Source organism: Balaenoptera ricei, chromosome 4 (genome assembly GCF_028023285.1).
Source record: "Balaenoptera ricei isolate mBalRic1 chromosome 4, mBalRic1.hap2, whole genome shotgun sequence".
Classification (NCBI taxonomy): Eukaryota; Metazoa; Chordata; class Mammalia; order Artiodactyla; family Balaenopteridae; genus Balaenoptera; species Balaenoptera ricei.
In genome coordinates this window covers 29144244-29168927 of record NC_082642.1, presented here as the reverse complement: position 1 = coordinate 29168927, position 24684 = coordinate 29144244, and the positions used below count along the sequence as shown (strand labels likewise).

Sequence of the window (24684 nt, the reverse complement as noted above, 5' to 3'; positions counted from 1 at the left end):
AGCTAATTCTGAGTTATTTAAAAGATTATCCTGAGTGGGCCTGACCTAATCAGGTGAAAGACTTTAAAAGAGGAACTGAAGTCTTTCCTGAGGTCAGACACTTTCTCTCCTGCTGTCCTTGAAGAATAAAGCCACCAGGAGTTCTACAGTTGCAAGGAAATTATTCTTCCAAAAACCAGTTGAGCTTGGAAGAGGACTCAGCCTCTGATGAAACTGTGAACCCAGCTGACACCTTCACTGTAGTCTTCTGAGGTCCTGAGCAGAGGAGGCAGTTAAGCCATGCTCAGACTCCTTGACCACTGAAACTATGAGATAATAAATGTGTCATATTTTAAGCTACTAAATGTGTGGTAATTTGTTACAAACAATAGATAATACATAATGGAAGAGGAAAATTATTTAAAGATGTAATTGAAGAAAACTTTCCATAAAGAAAAGCAGATTTGAATTTATACATTGAAAGGACACACCAAACTCAGGAAAAAAAGGGACAAAATGTCAATACCAGTACATAGCTTAGTAAAATTCCTGACCTTCAAAGTTAAATAAGAATCACTTTGGAAGCCAAATAAAAAGATCAAGGGCATTTATAAGGGCAAAAAATCAGGCTATCCTCAGACTTCACCACAATAACATCAATGTTAGTAAAAGCCTACATAGAGTCCTTTTGAAAAAAGAAAATATGAACCAGGAATTTTATTCTATGCCAAACTGTGTTTGAAGTATAAAAATCAGAGATAATAGGTTTGACAACTCAGGGAATGTTATTTTTATCAGTCTTTTTTTTTTTTTTGGCTGCGTTGAGTGTTCGTTGCTGCGCGTGGGCTTTCTCTAGTTGTGGTGAGCGGGGGCTACTCTTCGTTGCACTGTGCGGGCTTCTCACTGCGGTGGCTTCTCTTGTTGCAGAGCTCGGACTCTAGGGTGTGCGGGCTTCAGTAGTTGTGGCGCACAGGCTTAGTTGCTCTGCAGCACGTGGAATCTTCCCAGACCAGGGATCAAACCCGTGTCCCCTGCATTGGCAGGAGGATTCTTAACCACTGCGCCACCAGGGAAGTCCCATCAGTCTTTCTTGAAAAAATTCATATAGGATAAACTGCCAACCAAGAGGTAATTTAAAAAATATGGTGTGGGACTTCCCTGGTGGCACAGTGGATAAGAATCTGCCTGCCAATGCAAGAGACACGGGTTCGATCCCTGGTCCAGGAAGATCCCATGTGCTGTGGAGCACTAAGCCTGTGCTCTATGACTACTGAGTGCTCTATGACTACTGAGTCTGCGCTCTAGAGCTTGTGAGCCACAACTACTGAGCCCATGTGCCACAACTACTGAATCCCGTGCACCCCAGAGCCCATGCGCTGCAACTACTGAGCCCATGCACTGCAACTACTGAAGCCCACAGGCTCTAGGGCCCATCGGTCACAACTACTGAACCTGCATGCTGCAACTAGTGAAGTCCACGCGCCTAGAGCCCATGCTCTGCAACAAGAGAAGCCACCGCAATGAGAAGCCCGTGCACCACAATGAAGAGTAGCCCTCGCTTGCCGCAACTAGAGAAAGCCCGCACGCAGCAATGAAAACCCAACTCAGCCAAAAATTTAAAAAATTAAAAAATTAAAAAAAAAATATGGTGAATGAACTGACACTGATCCTTAAATATAAAATAAATATGAAGAATATGTTTATAGAACACAATACAAATGTTTTCGACTCTGACAACACAGAAATGATAAAACAAAAAAATGTGGGTAGGAATGGGGGAAAGAGTAGTGCAGTGTGCAGGAAAGCAGAAGAAAGGAAACAAAAGTGGAAATTGATAAATTAGCAGACAGAAAATGATAGACTAAATAAGTCCAAGAAGTTGTTCTTTGGAAAAAACCCAAACATATAGATAAATCATCATCTAACCTAATTAAGGGAAAAAAAAAAAAGAACATATACAAAATGGGTAACAATAAGGAGGAAATATCTACAAATGAAGGAGAAATTAAAAGAATAAGAAACAAGCTCCTCATTCAATTACATACTGATAAACTTGAAAGTTTAGATAAAATGGATAATTTCCTAGGAAAATGTATTTTATCAAAACTTACTCCAGTTAAAAGAGAAAACTGAATCAAGCCAACAATCACAGAAGAAATAACAAAGTTATCATACAACTATTCCCTTCCCATCCTCCACCCTCAAAGCAGGCCCAGACAGTTTCCAGAGGAATTCTTCCAGATTATAAAGGAGCAGATAATCCCAATGCTACTCAGTGTACCAGAACATAGTAAAAGAAGAAAAGTTTTTCTAATGAAGTGAGGAAATTCTGATAACAAAATATAACAAAGTTCCACGATGTTATCTAGAATCCCGGATCTTCCTCTCTGTGCTTCTCTGTCCTCAGCATGCAGCAGCTACCATCTTCAGAGTCACCTTGTGGTCGCAAGAAGACTGCTACAAGTCCAATGCCATGCTGCGTGGAAGAGTAGGAGGGTATCTGCCGGTTCAATCAGCTTTCCCCAAAGCCCTGCCCACTGACTTCATTTAAATTGCTCTGGCCAGGGAATTCCCTGGCAGTCCAGTGGTAAGGACTCGGCACTTTCACTGCCGTGGCCCAGGTTCCATCCCTGGTCAGGGAAATAAGATCCTGCAAGCCACGCAGCGTGGCCAAAAAAAAAAAAAAATTGCTCTGGCCAACAAGGGAACTCATGACCACTCTGAGCTATAAGGAAGGCTGGAGAGTAAGCTGCATTACCATCTTGAATAAAATCAAGATTTTGCCAGATAAAATATAGGAGGCACAGTTAAGTTTGAGTTTGGATGTTGGAACATACGCTGAAAAATTATTCATTATTTACCTGAAATTCAAATTTAGCTGAGAGTCCTGGGTGTCCTGTTTTGTTCATTTTGTTTTTCTAAATCTGGCAATTCTACCCATAATTGGCCAAGTAACCATTACCCTGATTTTTATAGTTATCACTTCCTTTAAAAAATAAATAAAGCTTTATCACCTAATGTATATCCTTAGGCAGTATAGTTTAGTCTTCCCAATTAAAAAAAATTGATATATCCTTTAAGTCTCTTTTAATCTATAGGTTCCTTTCCCATTCCTTTTATTTCCTTAAAATCAGCCTGTTCGGGCTTCCCTGGTGGTGCAGTGGTTGAGAATCTGCCTGCTAATGCAGGGGACACAGGTTCGAGCCCTGGTCTGGGAAGATCCCACATGCCGCGGAGCAACTAGGCCCGTGAGCCACAACTACTGAGCCTGCGCGTCTGGAGCCTGTGCTCCGCAACAAAAGAGGCCACGATAGTGAGAGGCCCACGCACCGCGATGAAGAGTGGCCCCCGCTTGCCGCAACTAGAGAAAGCCCTCGCACAGAAACGAAGACCCAACACAGCTAAAAATAATTAATTAATTAAAAAAAAAAATCAGCCTGTTGAAGAAGCCTGGTCATTTGACCTGTAGATTTTCCAACAGAATGGATTTTGCTTGCACATGCATGGTAAGACTCAAACTTTTCCCCTTTCCTTGGTACTTCTTGCAAATCGACAGCTGAATCCAGAGATTGTACTGGACTCAGGTTCCATCCTTTTAGGAAGACTATGGTGGTAGTATGTTCTTTCAACATGAGGCTTATGTCTGACTCTCTTTTTATGATCTTAGCACAAAACATTAACCCTTAATACTATTTTCTATTCGTTGGGGATTGCAAAATGCTGGTATTCTAATTCTATCATTTCATTTTTATTCATTAATTGGAATACTTTTTAAAAAGAGGTATTTTATTTTATCTACTATTTGGTTATCTAATGGTACAGTTCATACAGGAAAGGCAGGATAAATGCTAGATTCTCTCTCCCATTCTTTTTTTTTTTAATTTTTAAAAATTTTTATTGGAGTATAGTTGATTTACAATGTTGTATTAGTTTCAGGTATACAGCAAAGTGAATCAGTTATACATACACATATATCCACTCTTTTTTAAGATTCTTTTCCCATATAGGACATCACAGAGTATTGAGTAGAGTTACCTGTGCATATAGTAGTTCCTTGTTAGTTATCTATTTTATATATAGTAGTGTGTATATGTCAATCCCAATCTCCCAATTCATCCCTGCCCCCTTATCCCCTGGTAACCATAAGCTTGTTTTCTACATCTGTGACTGTACTTCTGTTTTGTAAATAAGTTCATCTGTACCCTTTTTTTAGATTCCACATATAAGTAATATCATACGATATTTGTCTTTCTGTATCTGACTTACTTCACTCAGTATGACAATCTCTAGGTCCATCCATGTGGCTGCAAATGGCACTATTTTGTTCTTTTTTATGGCTAATATTCCATTGTATATATGTACTACATCTTCTTTATCCATCCTCTGTTGATGGATATTTAGGTTACTTCCATGTCCTGGCTATTGTAAATACTGCTGCAATGAACTTCGGGGTGCATGTATCTTTTAGAATTACGGTTTTCTCCGGGTATATGCCTAGGAGTGGGATTGCTTCTCTCCCATTCTTTTTATTTTTATTTATTTTAATTTTATTTTTTATTCATTTATTTTTGGCTGTCTTGGGTCTTCGTTGCTGCGCGCAGGCTTTCTCTAGTTGTGGTGAGTGGGAGCTACTCTTTCTTACGGTGCACAGGCTTCTCATTGCGGTGGCTTCTCTTGTTGCACAGCACAGGCTCTAGGCGCGTGAGCTTCAGTAGTTGTGGCACGTGGGCTCAGTAGTTGTGGCCTCCGGGCTCTAGAGCGCAGGCTCAGTAGTTGTGGCACATGGGCTTAGTTGCTCTGCTGCATGTGGGATCTTCCCGGACCAGGGTTCAAACCCATGTCCCCTGAATTGGCAGGTGGATTCCCAACCACTGCGCCACCAGGGAAGTCCCTCCCCTTCTTTTTAAAATCAGTTTTCAAGATAAGAAACTGGTATCTCTATTATTTTCTGAAGGTGACCAATTTTTTTAAAATATTATGAACTCATGGATTTAAACATATTTCATGGATTTCTTTCCATTGCAATTATTATCATTATTGAAACTCATCCTACATTACCCTAATAGTTTCCAATACCTTTTTTGTAATCTAACATTAAAAGATGTCCCAACCTTATTGTGTACATTTCCTGGCTCAGCTCTGGAAGTGGCCATTTTGCCAAGAAGCCTTGGGTAGAAAACGATTCTCTGAAAAGACTAATGAAATAAACAAGACTCCATCAAGACTGATCAAGGAGAAAAGTAAACAAATACACACATGAACATGAAAAAATTAAAAGGGAACATAACTGTGATTACAACAAAAATTTTAGAACTGATTATTGGATGCCCTAGAACAAATGTATGTTAAAGGGATATGTGGATGAAACGCACAATTTTCTAGGAAAATAAAACTTACCAAAACTAAGTCCAAAAAAGATAGAAAAATGAAGCTGACCAATTACCGAAGAAAAATTAAATTTTTGGGACTTCCCTGGTGGTCCAGGGGTTAGGACTTTGCCTTCCAAGGCAGGGCGTGCGGGTTCGATCCCTGGTTGGGGAGCTAAGCTCCCACATGCCTTGGGGCCAAAAAACCAAAACAGAAGCACTATTGTAACAAACTCAATAAAGACTTAAAAAAAAATGGTCCACATGAAAAAAAAAAAAATCTTCAAAAAAAAAAGAAAAATTAAATTATCAAAGATTCTCTCTAAAGGCATCAATACTGGTATATTTTTCAGTGGAATTCTCCCATTCAAGGGAAAGACACATACTGTATCTTTTTTATACAAACATATTTATACATACATATTTTATACAAACTATTCTGAAAATTTTTAAAAGACAGTATAACCTTGAAACCCAAGCTAGATAAGGATAGTTTAAGAAAGGAAAATAATGGTTGACTCTCACTCTTAAACACAAATGCAGAAAGCCTTAAATAAAAATAATAGCAAACTAACTAAGCAATGTCTAAGAAGAAAATCATCATGACCAAGTTGGGTTTATCACAAGAATAATGGATCATTTAATACGAGAAAGTGTATCAACTTAATTCACCACATTAATAAATTAAAGGAAATTAAAATGTGACTTATCAGTGCTTCTTATCTATATTGTACAGGAGGTCTTAGCCAGTGCAATAAGATAAGAAAAAGAAGTATATCCAAAGAAGAAATGCAGATGGCCAACAGGCACATGAAAAGATGTTCAACATCACTAATCATCAGGAAAACGCAAATCAAAACCACAATAAGATATCACTTTACACCTGTTAGAATGGCTATCATCAAAAAGAACACAAATAACAAATGTGGTGAGGATGTGGAGAAAGGGAATCCTTGTACACTGTTGGTGGGAATGTTAATTGGTATAACCACTGTGGAAAAGAGTAGGGAGGGTCCTCAAAAAAACAAAAATAAAACGACCATATGACCCAGCAATTCCACTCCTGGGGGTATATATATCTAAAAAAACCAAAAACACTAATTTCAAAAAGATACAAGCACCCCAGTGTTCACAGCAGCACTATTTACAGTTGCTAAGATATGGAAGCAACCTAAGTGTCCAACATATGAACAGATAGAGAAGATGTGGTGTGTGTGTGTATATATATACACACATACATACACACACACAATGGAATACTACTCAGCCACATAAAAGAATGCAGTTTTGCCATTTGCAACAACATGGATGGACTTGGAGAGTATTACGTCAAGTGAAATAAGTCAGACAGAGAAAGACAAATACTGTGTGATATAACTTATATGTGGAATCTAAAAAATACAATAAACTAGTGAATATAACAAAAAAGAAGTAAAACTCAGAGATGTAGAGGACAAACTAGTGGTTACCAGTGGGGAGAGGGAAGAGGGAAGGGGCATTAAGAGGTACAAACTATTATGTATAAAGGAAGCTACAAGGATATATTGTACAACACAGGGAATATAGCCAATATTTTATAATAATTATAAATGGAGTATAACTTTTAAAAAATAAAAATAAAATAAATTTAGGAATGTTAAAAAAGAAAAAGAAGTATAAAAGATATAAGAATAGGAAAAGAAGAAACAAAACTTTCATTAATGATATGATTATCTACAAAGAAACCCAAGGGAATCTATAAGCAAATTATAATTAAGAAGAAAATACAGAGAGCGGTCCCACCTCCTCGCCCAGAATGGAGCCCGTGTTTCCACAGAGCTGGAACTCCCGGCTCGGGGTTTCTTCCCTCCGCCGTCACAGAAGTGCCCCGGAGCCAGAGGGGAGGGCGGCCTCACTGAGGCTGCCGGCTCTGGAGGGGCCCCGGCAGCCGAAGCCACGACAGTCCTGGGGACCGCAGGTCGGCCGTGTGGATGAAAGGCTCTTGGTGCTCCAGCCAGGCATCAGGGCTGTGCCTCTGAGGTGGGAGAGCCAACTTCAGGACATTGATCCACAAGAGACCTCCCAGCTCCACGTAATACCAAATGGCAAAAATCTCTCAGAGATCTCCAGCTCAACATCAAGACCCAGCTTCACTCAATGACCAGCAAGCTACAGTGCTGGACACCCTATGCTAAACAACTAGCAAGACAGGAACACAGCCCCATCCATTAGCAGAGAGGCTGCCTAAAATCACAATAAGGCCACAGACACCCCAAAACACGCCACCAGACGTGGACGTGCCCACCAGAAAGACAAGATCCAGCCTCATCCACCAGAACACAGGCACTAGTTCCCTCCACCAGGAAGCCTACACAACCCACTGAACCAACTTTAGCCACTGGGGACAGATACCAAAAACAACGGGAACTACGAACCTGCAACCTGTGAAAAGGAGACCCCAAACACAGTAAGATAAGCAAAATGAGAAGACAGAAAAACACACAGCAGATGAAGGAGCAGGGTCAAAACACACCAGACCTAACAAATGAAGAGGAAATAGGTAGTCTACCTGAAAAAGAATTCAGAATAATGATAGTAAGGATGATCCAAAATCTTGGAAATAGAATAGACAAAATGCAAGAAACATTTAACAAGGACGTAGAAGAACTAAAGAGGAACCAAGCAACGATGAAAAACACAATAAATGAAATTAAAAATACTCTAGATGGGATCAATAGCAGAATAACTGAGGCAGAAGAAAGGATAAGTGACCTGGAAGATAAAATGGTGGAAATAACTACTGCAGAGCAGGATAAAGAAAAAAGAATGAAAAGAACTGAGGACAGTCTCAGAGACTTCTGGGACAACATTAAACGCACCAACATGGGAATTATAGGGGTCCCGGAAGAAGAAGAGAAAAAGAAAGGGACTGAGAAAATATTTGAAGAGATTATAGTTGAAAACTTCCCTAATATGGGAAAGGAAATAGTTAATCAAGTCCTGGAAGCACAGAGAGTCCCATACAGGATAAATCCAAGGAGAAACATGCCAAGACACATATTAATCAAACTATCAAAAATTAAATATAAAGAAAACATATTAAAAGCAGCAAGGGAAAAACAACAAATAACACACAAGGGAATCCCCATAAGGTTAACAGCTGATCTTTCAGCAGAAACCCTGCAAGCCAGAAGGGAGTGGCAGGATATACTTAAAGTGATGAAGGAGAAAAACCTACAACCAAGATTACTCTACCCAGCAAGGATCTCATTCAGATTCGATGGAGAAATTAAAACCTTTACAGACAAGCAAAAGCTGAGAGAGTTCAGCACCACCAAACCAGCCTTACAACAAATGCTAAAGGAACTTCTCTAGGCAAGAAACACAAGAGAAGGAAAACACCTACAATAACAATACAATAACCCAAAACATTTAAGAAAACAGGAATAGGAACATACATATTGATAATTACCTTAAATGTAAATGGATTAAATGCTCCCACCAAAAGACACAGACTGGCTGAATGGATACAAAAGCAAGACCCATATATATGCTGTCTCCAAGAGACCCACTTCAGACCTAGAGACACATACAGACTGAAAGTGAGGGGATGGAAAAAGATAGTCCATGCAAATGGCAATCAAAAGAAAGCTGGAGGAGCAATTCTCATATCAGACAAAATAGACTTTTAATTTATTTATTTATTTTTATATTTATGGCTGTGTTGGGTCTTCGTTTCTGTGCCAGGGCTTTCTCCATTTGCGGCAAGCGGGGGCCACTCTTCATTGCAGTGCACGGGCCTCTCACTATCGCGGCCTCTCTTGTTGCGGAGCACAGGCTCCAGACGCGCAGGCTCAGCAATTGTGGCTCACGGGCCTAGTCGCTCCGCGGCATGTGGGATCTTCCCAGACCAGGGCTCGAACCCGTGTCCCCTGCACTGGCAGGCGAATTCTCAACCACTGCGCCACCTGGGAAGCCCCAAAATAGACTTTTAAAATAAAGACTATTACAAGAGACAAAGAAGGACACTATATAATGATCAAGGGATCGATCCAAGAGGAAGGTATACCAATTGTAAATATTTATGCACCCAACATAGGAGCACCTCAATACATAAGACAAATACTAACAGCCATAAAAGGGGAAATCGACAGCAACACAATCATAGTAGGGGACTTTAACACCCCACTTTCACCAATGGACAGATCATCCAAAATGAAAATAAATAAGGAAACACAAGCTTTAAATGATACATTAAACAAGATGGACTTAATTGATATTTATAGGACATTCCACCCAAAAACAACAGAACACACATTTTTCTCAAGTGCTCATGGAACATTCTCCAGGATAGATCATATCTTGGGTCACAAATCAAGCCTTGGTAAATTTAAGAAAATTGAAATCGTATCAAGTATCTTTTCCGACCACAATGCTATGAGACTAGATATCAATTACAGGAAAAGATCTGTAAAAAATACAAACACATGGAGGCTACACAATACACTACTTAATAATGAAGTGATCACTGAAGAAATCAAAGGGGAAATCAAAAAATACCTAGAAACAAATGACAATGGAGACACGACGACCCAAAACCTATGGGATGCAGCAAAAGCAGTGCTAAGAGGGAAATTTATAGCAATACAAGCCTACCTCAAGAAACAGGAAACATCTCGAATAAACAACCTAACCTTGCACCTAAAGCAATTAGAGAAAGAAGAACAAAAAAACCCCGAAGCTAGCAGAAGGAAAGAAATCATAAAGATCAGATCAGAAATAAATGAAAAAGAAATGAAGGAGACAATAGTGAAGATCAATAAAACTAAAAGCTGGTTCTTTGAGAAGGTAAACAAAATTGATAAACCATTAGCCAGACTCATCAAGAGAAAAAGGGAGAAGACTCAAATCAATAGAATTAGAAATGAAAAAGGAGAAGTAACCACTGACACTGCAGAAATACAAACAAACATGAGAGATTACTACAAGCAACTCTATGCCAATAAAATGGACAACCTGGAAGAAATGGACAGATTCTTAGAAATGCACAAACTGCCGAGACTGAACCAGGAAGAAATAGAAAATATGAACAGAACAATCACAAGCACTGAAATTGAAACTGTGATTTAAAATCTTCCAACAAACAAAAGCCCAGGACCAGATGGCTTCACAGGTGAATTCTATCAAACATTTAGAGAAGAGCTAACACCTATCCTTCTCAAACTCTTCCAAAATATTGCAGAGGGAGGAACACTCCCAAACTCATTCTACGAGGCCACCATCACCCTGATATCAAAACCAGACAAAGATGTCACAAAAAAGAAAACTACAGGCCAATATCACTGATGAACAAAGATGCAAAAATCCTCAACAAAATACTAGCAAACAGAATCCAACAGCACATTAAAAGGATCATACACCATGATTAAGTGGGGTTTATTCCAGGAATGCAAGGATTCTTCAATATACGCTAATCAATCAACGTGATACACATCATATTAACAAATTGAAGGAGAAAAACCATATGATCATCTCAATAGATGCAGAGAAAGCTTTCGACAAAAGTCAACACCCATTTATGATAAAAGCCCTGCAGAAAGTAGGCATAGAGGGAACTTACCTCAACATAATAAAGGCCATATATGACAAACCCACAGCCAACATTGTCCTCAATGGTGAAAAACTGAAACCATTTCCACTAAGATCAGGAACAAGACAAGGTTGCCCACTCTCACCACTGTTATTCAACATAGTTTTGGAAGTGTTAGCCACAGCAATCAGAGAAGAAAAAGAAATAAAAGGAATCCAAATCGGAAAAGAAGAAGTAAAGCTGTCACTGTTTGCAGATGACATGATACTATACATAGAGAATCCTAAAGATGCTACCAGAAAACTACTAGAGCTAATCAATGAATCTGGTAAAGTAGCAGGATACAAAATTAATGCACAGAAATCTCTTGCATTCCTATACACCAATGATGAAAAATCTGAAAGTGAAATTAAGAAAACACTCCCATTTACCATTGCAACAAAAACAATAAAATACCTAGGAATAAAATTACCTAAGGAGACAAAAGACCTGTATGCAGAAAATTATAAGACACTGATGAAAGAAATTAAAGATGATACAAATAGATGGAGAGATATACCATGTTCTTGGATTGGAAGAATCAACATTGTGAAAATGACTATACTACCCAAAGCAATCTACAGATTCAATGCAATCCCTATCAAACTACCAATGGCATTTTTCACAGAACTAGAACAAAAAATTTCACAATTTGTATGGAAACACAAAAGACCCCGAATAGCCAAAGCAACCATGAGAATGAAAAATGGAGCTGGAGGAATCAGGCTCCCTGACTTCAGACTATATTACAAAGCTACAGCAATCAAGACAGTTTGGTACTGGCACAAAAACAGAAATATAGATCAATGGAACAGGATAGAAAGCCCAGAGATAAACCCATGCACATATGGTCACCTTATCTTTGATAAAGGAGGCAAGCATATACAGTGGAGAAAAGACAGCCTCTTCAATAAGTGGTGCTGGGAAAACTGGACAGGTACATGTAAAAGTATGAAATTAGAACACTCCCTGACACCATACAGAAAAATAAACTCAAAATGGATTAAAGATCTAAGTGTAAGGCCAGACACTATCAAACTCTTAGAGGAAAACATAGGCAGAACACTCTATGACATAAATCACAGCAAGATCCTTTTCGACCCAGCTCCTAGAGAAATGGAAATAAAAACACAAATAAACAAATGGGACCTAATGAAACTTAAAAGCTTTTGCACAGCAAAGGAGACCATAAACAAGACCAAAAGACAACCCTCAGAATGGGAGAAAATATTTGCAAATGAAGCAATTGACAAAGGATTAATCTCCAAGATTTACAAGCAGCTCATGCACCTCAATAACAAAAAAACAAACAACCCAATCCAAAAATGGGCAGAAGACCTAAATAGACATTTTTCCAAAGAAGATATACAGATTGCCAAGAGACACATGAAAGAATGCTCAACATCATTAATCATTAAAGAAATGCAAATCAAAACTACAATGAGATATCATCTCACACCGGTCAGAATGGCCATCATCAAGAAATCTAGAAACAATAAATGCTGGAGAGGGTGTGGAGAAAAGGGAACCCTCTTGCAGTGTTTGTGGGAATGTAAATTGATATAGCCACTATGGAGAACAGTATGGAGGTTCCTTAAAAAACTAAAAATAGAACTACCATACGACCCAGCAATCCCACTACTGGGCATATACCCTGAGAAAACCATAATTCAAAAAGAGTCATGTACCACAATGTTCATTGCAGCTCTATTTACAGTAGCCAGGACATGGAAGCAACCTAAGTGTCCATCGACAGATGAATGGATAAAGAAGATGTGGCACGTATATACAATGGAATATTACTCAGCCATAAAAAGAAATGAAATGGAGGTATTTGTAGTGAGGTGGATGGAGTTAGAGCCTGTCATACAGAGTGAAGTAAGTCAGAAAGAGAAAAACAAATACCGTATGCTAACACATATATATGGAATCTAAGGGGAAAAAAAAAAAAGGTCATGAAGAACCTAGTGGCAAGACGGGAATAACGACACAGACCTACTAGAGAATGCACTTAAGGATATGGGGAGGGGGAGGGGTAAGATGTGACAGGGTGAGAGAGTGGCATGGACATACATACACTACCAAATGTAAAATAGATAGCTAGTGGGAAGCAGCCGCATAGCACAGGGAGATCAGCTCGGTGCTCTGTGACCACCTAGAGGGGTGGGATAGGGAGGGTGGGAGGGAGGGAGATGCAAGAAGGAAGAGATATGGGAACATATGTATATGTATAACTGATTCACTTTGTTATAAAGCAGAAACTAACACACCATTGTAAAGCAATTATATTCCAATAAAGATGTTTAAAAAATGAAAAAAAAAAGAAAATACAGTAGTTAAATTTAAGACCAGCATAAGAAAATTAATTGCATTCTAATACATCAGCCCCCCAAAACTAGAAAATGCAAATAACAGTAAGATACTTAGAAATAAACATAATAAAATATTTTAATTAAAAGATTAAGGAAGAGTAAAATAAATGGAAAGATATATAATGCTCATGGCAAGATAGACTCAATATAAAGATCCTGTTCTATCCAAATTAATTTATGAACAATGTAATTCCAATGAGTATTTCATGGAATTCGATAAACTGATTCTATAATATGTACAAAAGAGAAAAAGGCTAAGAATAAACCTAGAGGCAGAATAATGACCCTGCAAAGATGTTCACATCCTAATCCCTAGAATCTGTGAGTATGTTAGGTTACATGGCAAAGGGGAATTAAGGTTGCTAATAAGCTGACTCTGAGATAGGGAGATTATCCCGCATTATCCAGGTAAACTTAATGTGATCACCAGTATCCTTAGGAGTGAAAGAGGGAAGCAGAAGAAGGAGAACCAGAGGGATGGCAACATGAGAAGGACTTGGCCTGATACTGCTCACTTTGAAGATGGAGCCAAGAACTTGAGAGGCCTCTAGAAGCTAGAAGGAGAAAGGCATGGATTCTCTCCTAGAGCCTCCAGAAAGGAATGTGCTCCTGCCAACACCTTGCTGTTATCCCAGTGAACCCCATTTCAGATTTCTGAACTACAGAACTGTTAAAATAATAAATTTATGTTGTTTTAAGCCATTAATTTTGTGGTAATTTGTTATAGCAGTGATAGGAAACTAATTACAATAGATAAGATGGTTTCAAAAGAACAAAGTAGAAGGACTTGTCCTACCAACATAAAGACTTATTTTGAAAATATAGAAATTAAGATAGTGTAGGACTAGTGTTGGGATAGGAAAAGAACAGAGAGTCCAGAGACAGACCACACATATATGGCAACTTGATAGATAACATTATGGATCACTGGGATAAGAATGAACTATACCATCAAAGGTGCTTGGACAACAGGTAGTTTAGTAAATTGACTACAAAAATGGCTAGCAATTATTCCTCTCTCTGTGTTCATTTTCTTTTATCATGTAACATTAATGCCATCCCACTCAGAGACTGAGCTCTACCTATAACTTACTTTGGCTAATGTGATGTTAGCAAACATGGGCACACAAAGGCTTCTGCCATGGGATTTGTCCCCTTTTGCAACCTGCTGCCAATAAAAGAAGCCCAGGGAAGCCTGCTGAATGATGAAAGATATATGGCACAGTGGGGATAGGCCTGCCACCGCTGGGGACCAGGGGTCAACTTCCAGTGGCAGAGTGACCTAGCTGACTAGCAACTGACCACAGACACATGAAGAAGCCCAGCTGAGCCCAGCCTCACAGGATTATAAATTAAATAAATGGTGGTTGTTTTAGGTCAGTGAGTTTTAGAGTGGTTAATTACACATCAAAATCTAATTGATATACATATATATTATATGGAAAAAAACCCTGGATTGCTACTTCTCATCATATATATAAATCAATTTCAGGGAGACCAAGAGGCTTAAATATAAAAAAACTAAACTTTTTAATGAAAATATAGAAAAATAACTCCACATAACCTCAGTTTAGGGAAAGTTTTTTTTTTTCTTTTTTTAAAATTTTTATTTATTTATTTTTGGCTGCGTTGGGTCTTCGTTGCTGCGCGTGAGCTTCCTCTAGTTGCGGCGAGCAGGGGCTACTCTTTGTTGCGGAGCGTGGGCTTCTTATTGCAGTGGCTTCTCTTGTTGCAGAGCATAGGCTCTAGGTGCGTGGGCTCAGTAGTTGTGGCTCATGGGCTCTAGAGCACAGGCTCAGTAGTTGTGGTGCATGGGCTTAGTTGCTCCGTGGCATGTGGGATCTTCCCAGACCAGGGATCGAACCCGTGTCCCCTGCATTGGCAGGTGGATTCTTAACCACTGCACCACCAGGGAAGTCCTAGGGAAAGTTTTTTCAAGCAAGATACAAAGAGTATAAAATAAAGGAAAAGAATTGTCAGTTGTGGGAATTCCCTGGTGGTCCAGTGGTTAGGACTCCACACTTCCACTGCAGGGGACATGGGTCCAATTCCTGGTTGGGGAACTAAGATCCTGCAAGCTGTGCGTCACAGCCAAAAGAAAAATTGTCAGTTGTGACCACACACCGAAAAAACACAAAATTTTGTACCTCAAAAGTAACTATAAACAAAGTTAAAAGATGAAGAATAAGTATCCAGAATATATAAAGAACATGTACAAATAAATAAGAAAAAGATAAACAATCCAATAAAGGACAAAAGATATAAACAGGTAATTCACAGAAGAAATCCCAATGGTAAATCCAAATATATAACTATATAATCTATATCTAGATATCTTCATTAGTAGTCAGGGAAATGGAAATGAAAATCCATTTCACAACCATCAAATTGGCAAAAAATTTTAAATTCCACAATTGAGGGTGCAGAGAAAGGGGAGTTCTTATATAGAGAAGTTAGGGGTATAAAGTGGTAGAATAACTTTTGAGACCAATTTGGTAATATCTAGTAAAATTGATGATGACCCACCCCTGTTAAAGCAGGCAGTTAGCTAGATACGAGCAGAGAAAGAGGAGCAGGGGCCAAATGGCAGGAAACCATACATCTTGTAAACAATGGGCGTCCTTGGGCAGACAAAGAAAAGCAGGAACCTCCAGACTGACAGGAAACCACACATTTGGGGGGTGATAAGTGTCCTGGAGACAAAGAAAGGTGGGGAAAGGCGGGAATCTCCAGTGTCTGAATGTAACCTTTCGCTCAATATACCCTCATTACAATAAAATTAGCCTTGCAGATAAGAAGTACTCATCATGCACCAATGTCATGACACTTCCGATCAAGGCTAAATAAGGACAGAAATCCCTCCTCCCCTCGGGAAGGTGGAGCTGGGAGGAAAATCAGGGAATATGAGCCCACCCCTTCCCTCCCCAGTGAATATTCCACCCCTTCATTTCTACGCCCCACAAACCAGCTTGCTGAAGAAACTCAGTGCAGCTGCTCACCTGAGACTGCCTGCTCTTCCCTTGCGAGCATACTTTCTCTTAAATAAATCCTCACTTTGCTTTCTTGACCTCCCTGTCTCATCTCTGAATTCTTTCTGCTATGAGACAAGAACCTACCCTCTGATAACACTGCTAGATACATATACATAAAAACTCACACTTGTGCACAAGGAGACATGCAAGAATATTCAAAGAAAACTGTTTATAACACTAAAAAGCTTAAAACAACCTAAATGCCAATCACCTAAAGAATGCACAGGTGGGAATTATAAACACCAAATTCAAGACAGTGGTTACCTCTATGGCACAGGGCAGGAGATGTGATGGGGGAAGGAAACATAGGGGTTTCGTTCTATTCGTTAAGTGTTTCTTAAGCTAGCGCTGGACACACGGGTGTGTATTAATCTCTGTTCTTATTCATGTGTCTGAAAGATGTCATAAATGACATCTTTAAGTATATATAAATATATTAAAAATATATAAAAAAAAATATCGGGACTTCCTGGTGGTGCAGTGGTTAAGAATCCGCCTGCCAATGCAGGGGACACGGGTTCGAGCCCTGGTCCGGGAAGATCCCACATGCCACGGAGCAACTAAGCCCATGCGACACAACTACTGAGCCCGCGTGCCTAGAGCCCATGCTCCGCAACAAGAGAAGCCACCGCAATGAGAAGCCCGCGCACCGCAATGGAAAGTAGCCCCCGCTTGCCATAACTAGAGAAAGCTCGCACGCAGCAAAAAAGACCCAACACAGCCAATAAATAAATAAATAGATTTATTTTTTAAAAAAATAGCTAAAGGAAGGGGCTGTAATGAAAGCTGATGGCAAAACAGAAGAAACAAATGAAAACAGGAAACATTTAAAAACTGATACCGTGTTTCATACGTGATGGTTGACCAACCCCTAGGCCACAGGCCACCTCCGAGTGTGGAGTACTTGCATATGGAGAAATACTATGTTATGACTTCTAAGCCATTTGACATAAATCACTTATGTCTTCATAGCAGCTAGTTTACTGAAATTAAAACATATTATAATTCTGGGGCCTAAGAAGTTACTGTAGAAGCTGCCTGTTTTAAATCTTTAGCAAGTATATTTTCTCCAGGTATTATTTTGCACCTCTAAGGAAATGACCTGGTTGCCTGGATATTCTCTTCACCCAGATGTAAGAAAGCCACCAAATATCTCCCTCATAATCTCAGGTCCAGAGCCCACAAATACAGTAACCAGTATGCTCTTTGGAGAGCATGTAATCATTACTTTAGCCTTTCCTGTTAAAAAAAAAAACCTAGACTTACTCCTCCTTTGACCTCTTTCCATGAGTAAACAAACAAGGCAAAACAAACAAATAAAATTCCATGCCTACCACCAATGAAAGTAATAAAGAACGTGGTTAATGCTTACAATGTCTGCACAAAAGGCCTTGGGTAAGTTACAAAAGAATCCTGGAATCCTGTCATTGCCGTTGGATTGAAAGCAGTTGCTCCAAGTGCCTGCAAATCTTGGGGTGAGACTCTCAGCAAAAAGACCAGTAATATGTGGAAAAGTAAAGTAAACGATTTTTGCTGAATCATCAGACCCAAGTGAACCATGGAATGCTGGGCCCTGAACTCAAAGCCGTAAAGGTGAAGCAAGTTTCAACAGTCTCACCGACTCCCTCTGCTAAAGGGCAGAGTCCAGTCAGTTGAGAATTTGTCCCTTTGCACAATTGGTTATTCTGAATTCAGGGGATTTGTTCCAATCCATAGTTTAGTGTTCTCACTTTATACTGAGTGATTCTGTCAGTGACTCTTTTGGGACAGAAGAACACAGTTCTTCTTTGAACACAAGTCCACATGAACTGACTAACTGCCATCTACACAGTCTGTGCTATTGATGTCAAACCAGCCTTGAACCCATAAATCCAAATTAAGCAACAGTTTTTGGTAACAGGCAATCACACATTTAATTATTAACTCATGCCTCTAGCATGAGTACAGAGATAGTGGTTCTCAAGTCAGGCTGCAAATCAAATTTAGGTAGCGGCTTTAAAAAAATACAGGTGCCTAATTTGTCCTAAGATGCTGATTCAGAAGATATGGGGTAGTGCCCAAGCAACTGTTTGTTTAAAAAGCTTTCCAAGTGATTCTGATGCTTGGGGATAGAAACCGTCATACAGGTACTGATATAAACAATCCCACATGGTAGAGAGGTATAGGGTCTATGCTTCTCAGAGACAGGAGACACTGTACCAAGGACTATTCAAAGCCACACAAAGAGCACTGTGCATCTTTCTGGAATGTCAATTTTATTTGACAGGTAAATATTTTAAAATGTCATTTGTATTTCGGGTGGTGGTTACATAGGTATATACAATTGTCAAAACTCATTTAAGATCTGTACATATAAGTGTATGTTTACCTCAATAAAAAGATCACTTTTATATTAAAATATGGATAGATTCTGGAATACAATGCAAGATCTGCATTTATTTTCTAGATGAACTCTGAGACTTCAAAGAAATCTCCCTCTTAGATGGACTACCTTAGGCTAGGTACCCATATCCAACGGGGCCAGGGTGGGCATTAGGGCTTGAAATTCGAGGGGAAACCTTTTTGGAAGGTCCCACTGGCTTTAGAAATCCTTTCACTTCTAATGTTTTTCATTCATTTTAGTACCCATGACCCACTCCTCTCTCTTCTTCTTTACTTTCCACATATTACTGGTCTTTTTGCTTTAAAACACTCCAAATCCTCAAAAATTTAAAGTTCCACTCTTCCTTACCATTGGCGATTTTGTTTGCTACTGAGCAGATAGATGGTCTAATGACCCTGAGGCCACAGCCTCATAAATCACACATTGTAAGGACATTTTTTCACTCAAAAATGTGTTTTAAAAGGTTCTCGTCCTGTGATAAACCATAATGGAAAAGAATACGAAAAAGAATGCATATATATGTATAATGAATCACTTTGCTGTACAGCAGAAATTAACACAACATTGTAAATCAACTATTTACTGACTTTTTTTTAAATCAGTAAACTTTTTTTTTTTAAAAAAGGGTTCTCAGCTGCAGGAGCTGGTTGTGGTGAGGGACTGACTCTTAAGAATCACAAAACCCCCCCATTTCCTGACTTTGTAAAGACAAGAGTGGAGGGTTATTGGCAAGGGTTAGAGAAAATAACGGTCAAAAGTAACTAGGCTCAAGGGGCTCCTCTTATCTCCTGTGGCCAAAGGGCTTAACAGTGAATAGAGCCCAAGACTGTTAGTCTGAAGCACGGTCTGGTCCAATGGCTCTGGGTAAGTTACTTTATCTCTCGCTTGGGAGATTACGTGTCCTTCCCTAAGACGCGGCGTAAAGAGTACACATCCGCTTACGGATTTAATTGACGGGTATTAATCTTTACGGATTGCAAAGCCACAAAGATATGAGCGTACAAACCAAAAAACGTGGAAGTCAAAGCCTAGAGCCTAAAAGGCGCGGAAGAATGACAACGCAACCCAAAAACGACCCCCGCCGCGCACCAAGCGCCACCCAGTCACCCGCGTCCCAGCAGCCTTTGCGAAAACAGCGCGCAGCCCCGAGAGCACCGCGTCCGGGGGCGGGGCCTGGAGCACGCGCCACGCCCCCTTCTGCCCAAGCCCCTAGCCCCCCTTCCGCCCCGACTCTGCGTAAGCACCACCCGCCCTACGCGGTCTCGAAATGGCTCCGGGTGGCGGACTAAGACGACAGGCCTCCGCGGTTCGACCTCTCACCTGCTCGGCACAGGCTTCCACCTCCAGCTAGTCCCGCCTCCTCCTGACACTCTGCCGGCCGCGAATGGAGGGCCCTGGAAAAGGCCCGGTTGTGACAGGAGAGAGAGTGTGTTTACATCTCACCTCACCCCGAGCGGACTGGTTTCAGCCCCGCCTCCTCCTCCCCGCCGTTTAAAACGGTGGGTCGCCCTCCTCCTCACTCAGAGGAGCGGCCCCACAGTTGGTGTCTCCGGGGTTGGTTTGGCTGGGTGACTCCGCGTCAGCCTGCTGTCCACTGCGAGAGGGCCTCGAACTTCAGGTGGAAGATGTCGGAAAGTAACTTGGCAGAGCGCAGCGACGGACGCGAGAGGCTGGTGTCTGGTGCTGAAGTCGTCGCCCAGGCCCTGAAAACACAGGTGTGCTGGACCTTCCTGATTGAAAGGCTCCTACGGCAGCCGACGGGGCCGAGACGTTGTCTTGGAAACGGGAAAGCGGCGGGGGCGGGCAGGAGGGAGCTTTGCTGGAGGTTTTCCTTTTAGCGGCCTCATTCCTCTGTTCTTGGCCCCCAGGATGTGAATTACATGTTTGGCATCGTAGGCATCCCGGTGACCGAAATCGCCCTTGCTGCCCAGGAGGTGGGCATCAGATACATCGGGATGAGGAACGAGCAGGCGGTAAGTATGGACTCGGAGAGCCGAATGCATGATTGGGGATGAGTAATAGTAATGGCAAATTTTCACTGCGGACAGTCGCCGCTTACCTCTCCTCTAATACTTAACACGTATCAATCACAGCAGTCCTAGGAGGCAAGAACCATTGTTAATCCTAGTTGCAGATGAGAAAAGTGAGACCCAGAGGGGTTAAGAAACTTGCTCAAGGAGGCAGCTGGTATTGGCAGAGCCAGGATTTGAACCTAGGTATTCTGGGTCTGGAGTCCATGCTCTTACACTATACAGTATTGTACTCTGCGCAGTCTAGAGTGTCAGAATTGGAAGGGACATTTACATGGTCTGAATCCTGGCCCCCTGACCTTCACTCTGTAACTAACTATTATTATGTGTCTGTGTCTGTGTATTATTTGTCCCGTCTGACTTCCCTATTAGGCTCTGAGCTCCAGGGGGTCACGGATATTATTTCTTCTTGACACATCTGTATCCCCAGTGCGTAGGTAGAGCCTGCACTTGATAGGAGGTCTGGTAGTACCTGTAGGGTGAATGGGTGAAGGCTGTCTCATGTGGTACAGTAGGTGGCTCTGCAAGGTGACGGGTATCACAAATGGTATAAAGCCGTGATTGGACTCCAGAGGTGTCCTAAGCCCCAGTCCAGTGCTCATTCCACCTCATTGCCTTGCCACCCTTCTTGGAGGCTTATTGGAAGCACAAGAAAGGAGGTTAGGACATTTTGCCAACCCAGTCTCATTTCTTCCTAAAGGGCATTTAGCATTTTTCCAGGTTATCTTGTATTTAATTTAGCACCTTCCCTGTCTTCCTGTAATGAGCTGAAGTGCAGTTTAAAAATAAAAACTAACCATATGAAGGCCATAAAGGAAATTTCAACAAATCTCCAAGGATTGGAAACAAACAGTATATGTGACCTGACCATATGGAAATAAACTGGAATTCAATTACAGAAAGATAGAAAATCCCCAAACATTTGGAAATTCAATACGTTTGAATCCTTTGTAAATATTTGAAAAGATTAATAAAATCAATAATCTTCACGGCAGACTGATTAAGAATAAAAGAGAAAAAATACAAATTACCAGTGTCAGGGGTGAAAAAGGGGATGTCACCATGGACCCTAAATAACCAGTGGGGTGAAGAAGAAATCACAATGGAAAATGAAAACATTTTAAATTGAATGATGATGATAAGATGAGATCTCAAACATGTAAGCTACAGCTAAAGCAGTTCTTAGAGGAAATAGTTTTAAATGAATCTATACTTAGTAAAGAAGATCAAAAATCAATGCTCTAAGCTTACATATTAAGAAGCTAGAAAAAGAAAACCAAAGTAAACCCAAACTGAAAGTAGTAAAATAGTAAGTACAAAAGCAGAAATTGGGCTTCCCTGGTGGCACAGTGGTTAAGAATCTGCCTGCCAATGCAAGGGACACGGGTTCGAGCCCTGGCCCGGGAAGATCCCACATGCCGCAGAGCAGCTAAGCCCGTGTGCCACAACTACTGAGCCTGAGCTCTAGAGTCCGCAAGCCACAACTACTGAGCCCACGTACCACAACTACTGAGCCCACGTGCCACAACTCCTGAAGCCTGCGCGCCTACAGCCCATGCTCCGCAACAAGAGAAGCCACGACAATGAGAAGCTCACACACCGCAACAAAGAGTAGCCCCCGCTCACTGCAACTAGAGAAAGCCCACGCATGGCAACGAAGACCCAACACAGCCAAAAATAAATAAATAAATTAATTAATTTTTTTAAAACAAGCAGAAATCAATGGAAGAGAAAACAAAGAAACAATAGAAAAAAATCAAATCCAAAAATTGGTTCTTTGAAAAGATTAATAAATTTGGTAAATCCCTAGCAAGACTGATGAAGAATAAAAGAGAAAAAACACAAATTATCAATGTTAGGAATAAAAAAGAGGACATTCCTATTGATCCTGCAGACGTTTAAGCAATTATAAGATGATACTATGAATAAACTAGATGATATGGACAAATTCCTTGAAAAACTAAAAATTAGAATTAGATGCTTAAACCATTATTTGAAATTTACAGGTAGAACATTACTTGTTAGAATGAAAAATGTTCCAATTCCCCCTTACTTGAGAGTGAATTATTATATACATACTTAATACATGTATAATACTTAATAATACTTATTACTTAATACAATTTAATACTATAAGAGTCCCAAAATGCTTAAGTCCCAGTGTTTTTTCTTCGTAGGCTTGTTATGCTGCCTCTGCGGTTGGATATCTGACAGGCAGGTAAACTCAAGTCTATGTTTTATCTCAACTTCTTTTTTTAAACTGAGTTATAATTAACATACAGTATTATATTAGTTTTAGGTGTACAACATAGTGATTCAGTATTTTTATACATTATGAAATGGTCACCACCATAAGACCAGTTCCCATCTATCACCATACAAAGTTGTTACAATATTATTGACTGTGTTCCTATGCTGTACATTTCATCCTGATGATTTATTTATTTTATAGCTGGCAGTTTGTACCTCTTAATCCCCTTCACCTATTTTATCCGATCTTCCACACACCTCCCCTCTGGCAACCACCAGTTTGTTCTCTGTCTCTGAGTCTATTTTCTGTTCATTGTTTTGTTTTTAAGAGGCCACATGTAAGTGAAATCATATGGTATTTGGTTTTCTCTGTCTAATTTCACTAAGCATAATATCCTCCGAGTCCATCCATGTCGACACAGATGGCAAGATTTCATTCTTTTTTATGGCTGCGTAATATTGTGTGTGTGTATCAACCACATCTTCTTTACCCATTCATCCATGGATGGGCACTGAGGTTGCTTCCATATCTTGGCTATTGTAAACGGTGCTGCATGAACATAGGGGTACATACATCTTTTGGAATTAGTGTTTTTGTTTTCTTCTGATAAATACCCAGAGTGGAATTGCTGGATTGTATGGTAGTTCTATTTTTAGTTTTTTGAGGAAACTCCATACTGTTTTTCACAGTGGCTGCACCAATTTAAAGACTGTCTTAAATAGAGGTTCTTAAGAAATTACTTTATAAATTGAAAATGGCAAGTTGAATTATATGGAGATACCTTTTTCTTCAGTGCTTTAAGCTTAAAAAGTCATCTGGGGTAAAGCATTCAAGTTCAATTTAAAAAATTGGGGCAGAGCACTACATTTCAGAATTACTTTCTGGCAAAGACCAATTTACATTATATATTTATTTGTTAAGAAAATTTTTTAAAACACTTTTTTTCCATACAGAAATGTAACCATTAGTCAAAAATTTGCTTCTGTATGCAATCAACTTGATTTAGCCCAAATATAATAGGAGCAAAGTATAAAGAGGTTAGTGAAATACAGTGTGAGGTACCTTATTTCTTGCAGGAAGACTGATATAACCTTTTTTTTTCTAATTAAAAATATATTCTAATAATTGTTTTACAATTGTAGTAAAGATCTATATGTCCTGCCTTTGAAGTCCAAGAAGGTGACATTTCACCCTAAAGTGATATGAATCAAGTATTGCATTTGACCTGCTTTTAATAAAATTAATTCTGTTTTGCTTTTAGGCCGGGAGTTTGCCTTGTTGTTTCTGGCCCAGGTCTCATCCATGCTTTGGGTGGTATGGCAAATGCAAACATGAACTGTTGGTAATTACTTAAAACATTTTCTTAAAAATCTCAACGCATGGTTTTACCTAGTGGAGCAACCACTGATCTGTGGTGGGAAGACCAGGGGTCAGGTGCATGAGGAAATGGCTTAGTGAAAAATTGAGAGAGTTAGGAAGAAAATAAGAAAAAAAAATCAACAGCTCTCTTACCTAGAAAAAAAGACTATTAATATTTTGTAATGAATATGTGTATATTCCATATATATATATATATATATATATATATTTGTGAATGTGTGTATAAGTCTCTTTAAGTGAAGAACTGTTTATCAAAGATCCCAGCTCAATATGCAAGAATGTA

At 39.9% G+C, this 24684-nt stretch overlaps 2 protein-coding genes across 9 annotated transcripts in view; one reads left to right on the top strand and one right to left on the bottom strand.

The window, feature by feature from the left end:
* The window catches only part of BTD (biotinidase), a 120026-nt gene that overhangs the window by 48244 nt on the left and 47098 nt on the right, over nt 1–24684 (bottom strand). Inside the window, exon 1 of one of the 3 annotated variants that reach the window (XM_059920377.1) lies at nt 20061–20483. The exons of 1 other annotated variant lie outside the window; for it this stretch is intronic. The gene's annotated coding sequence lies outside the window, so the exon portion shown is untranslated. Of the gene's footprint in view, nt 1–20060; nt 20484–24684 lie in introns of those variants that run through there. One more of the 3 variants, XM_059920378.1, reaches the window with a different exon arrangement.
* Nucleotides 19970–24684, top strand: part of HACL1 (2-hydroxyacyl-CoA lyase 1) — a 51376-nt gene continuing 46661 nt past the window's right edge. For 5 of the 6 annotated variants that reach the window (XR_009502842.1, XR_009502843.1, XR_009502841.1 and 2 more), the window contains exons 1-4: nt 19970–20455; nt 20609–20713; nt 22948–22988; nt 24283–24363. Coding sequence is in view for 3 of the 6 variants with exons in the window: in XM_059920375.1 (XP_059776358.1) it covers nt 20366–20455; nt 20609–20713; nt 22948–22988; nt 24283–24363 (317 nt within the window). In the remaining 3 variants the exon portion in view is untranslated. Of the gene's footprint in view, nt 20456–20608; nt 20714–22947; nt 22989–24282; nt 24364–24684 lie in introns of those variants that run through there. The other variant, XM_059920376.1, reaches the window with a different exon arrangement.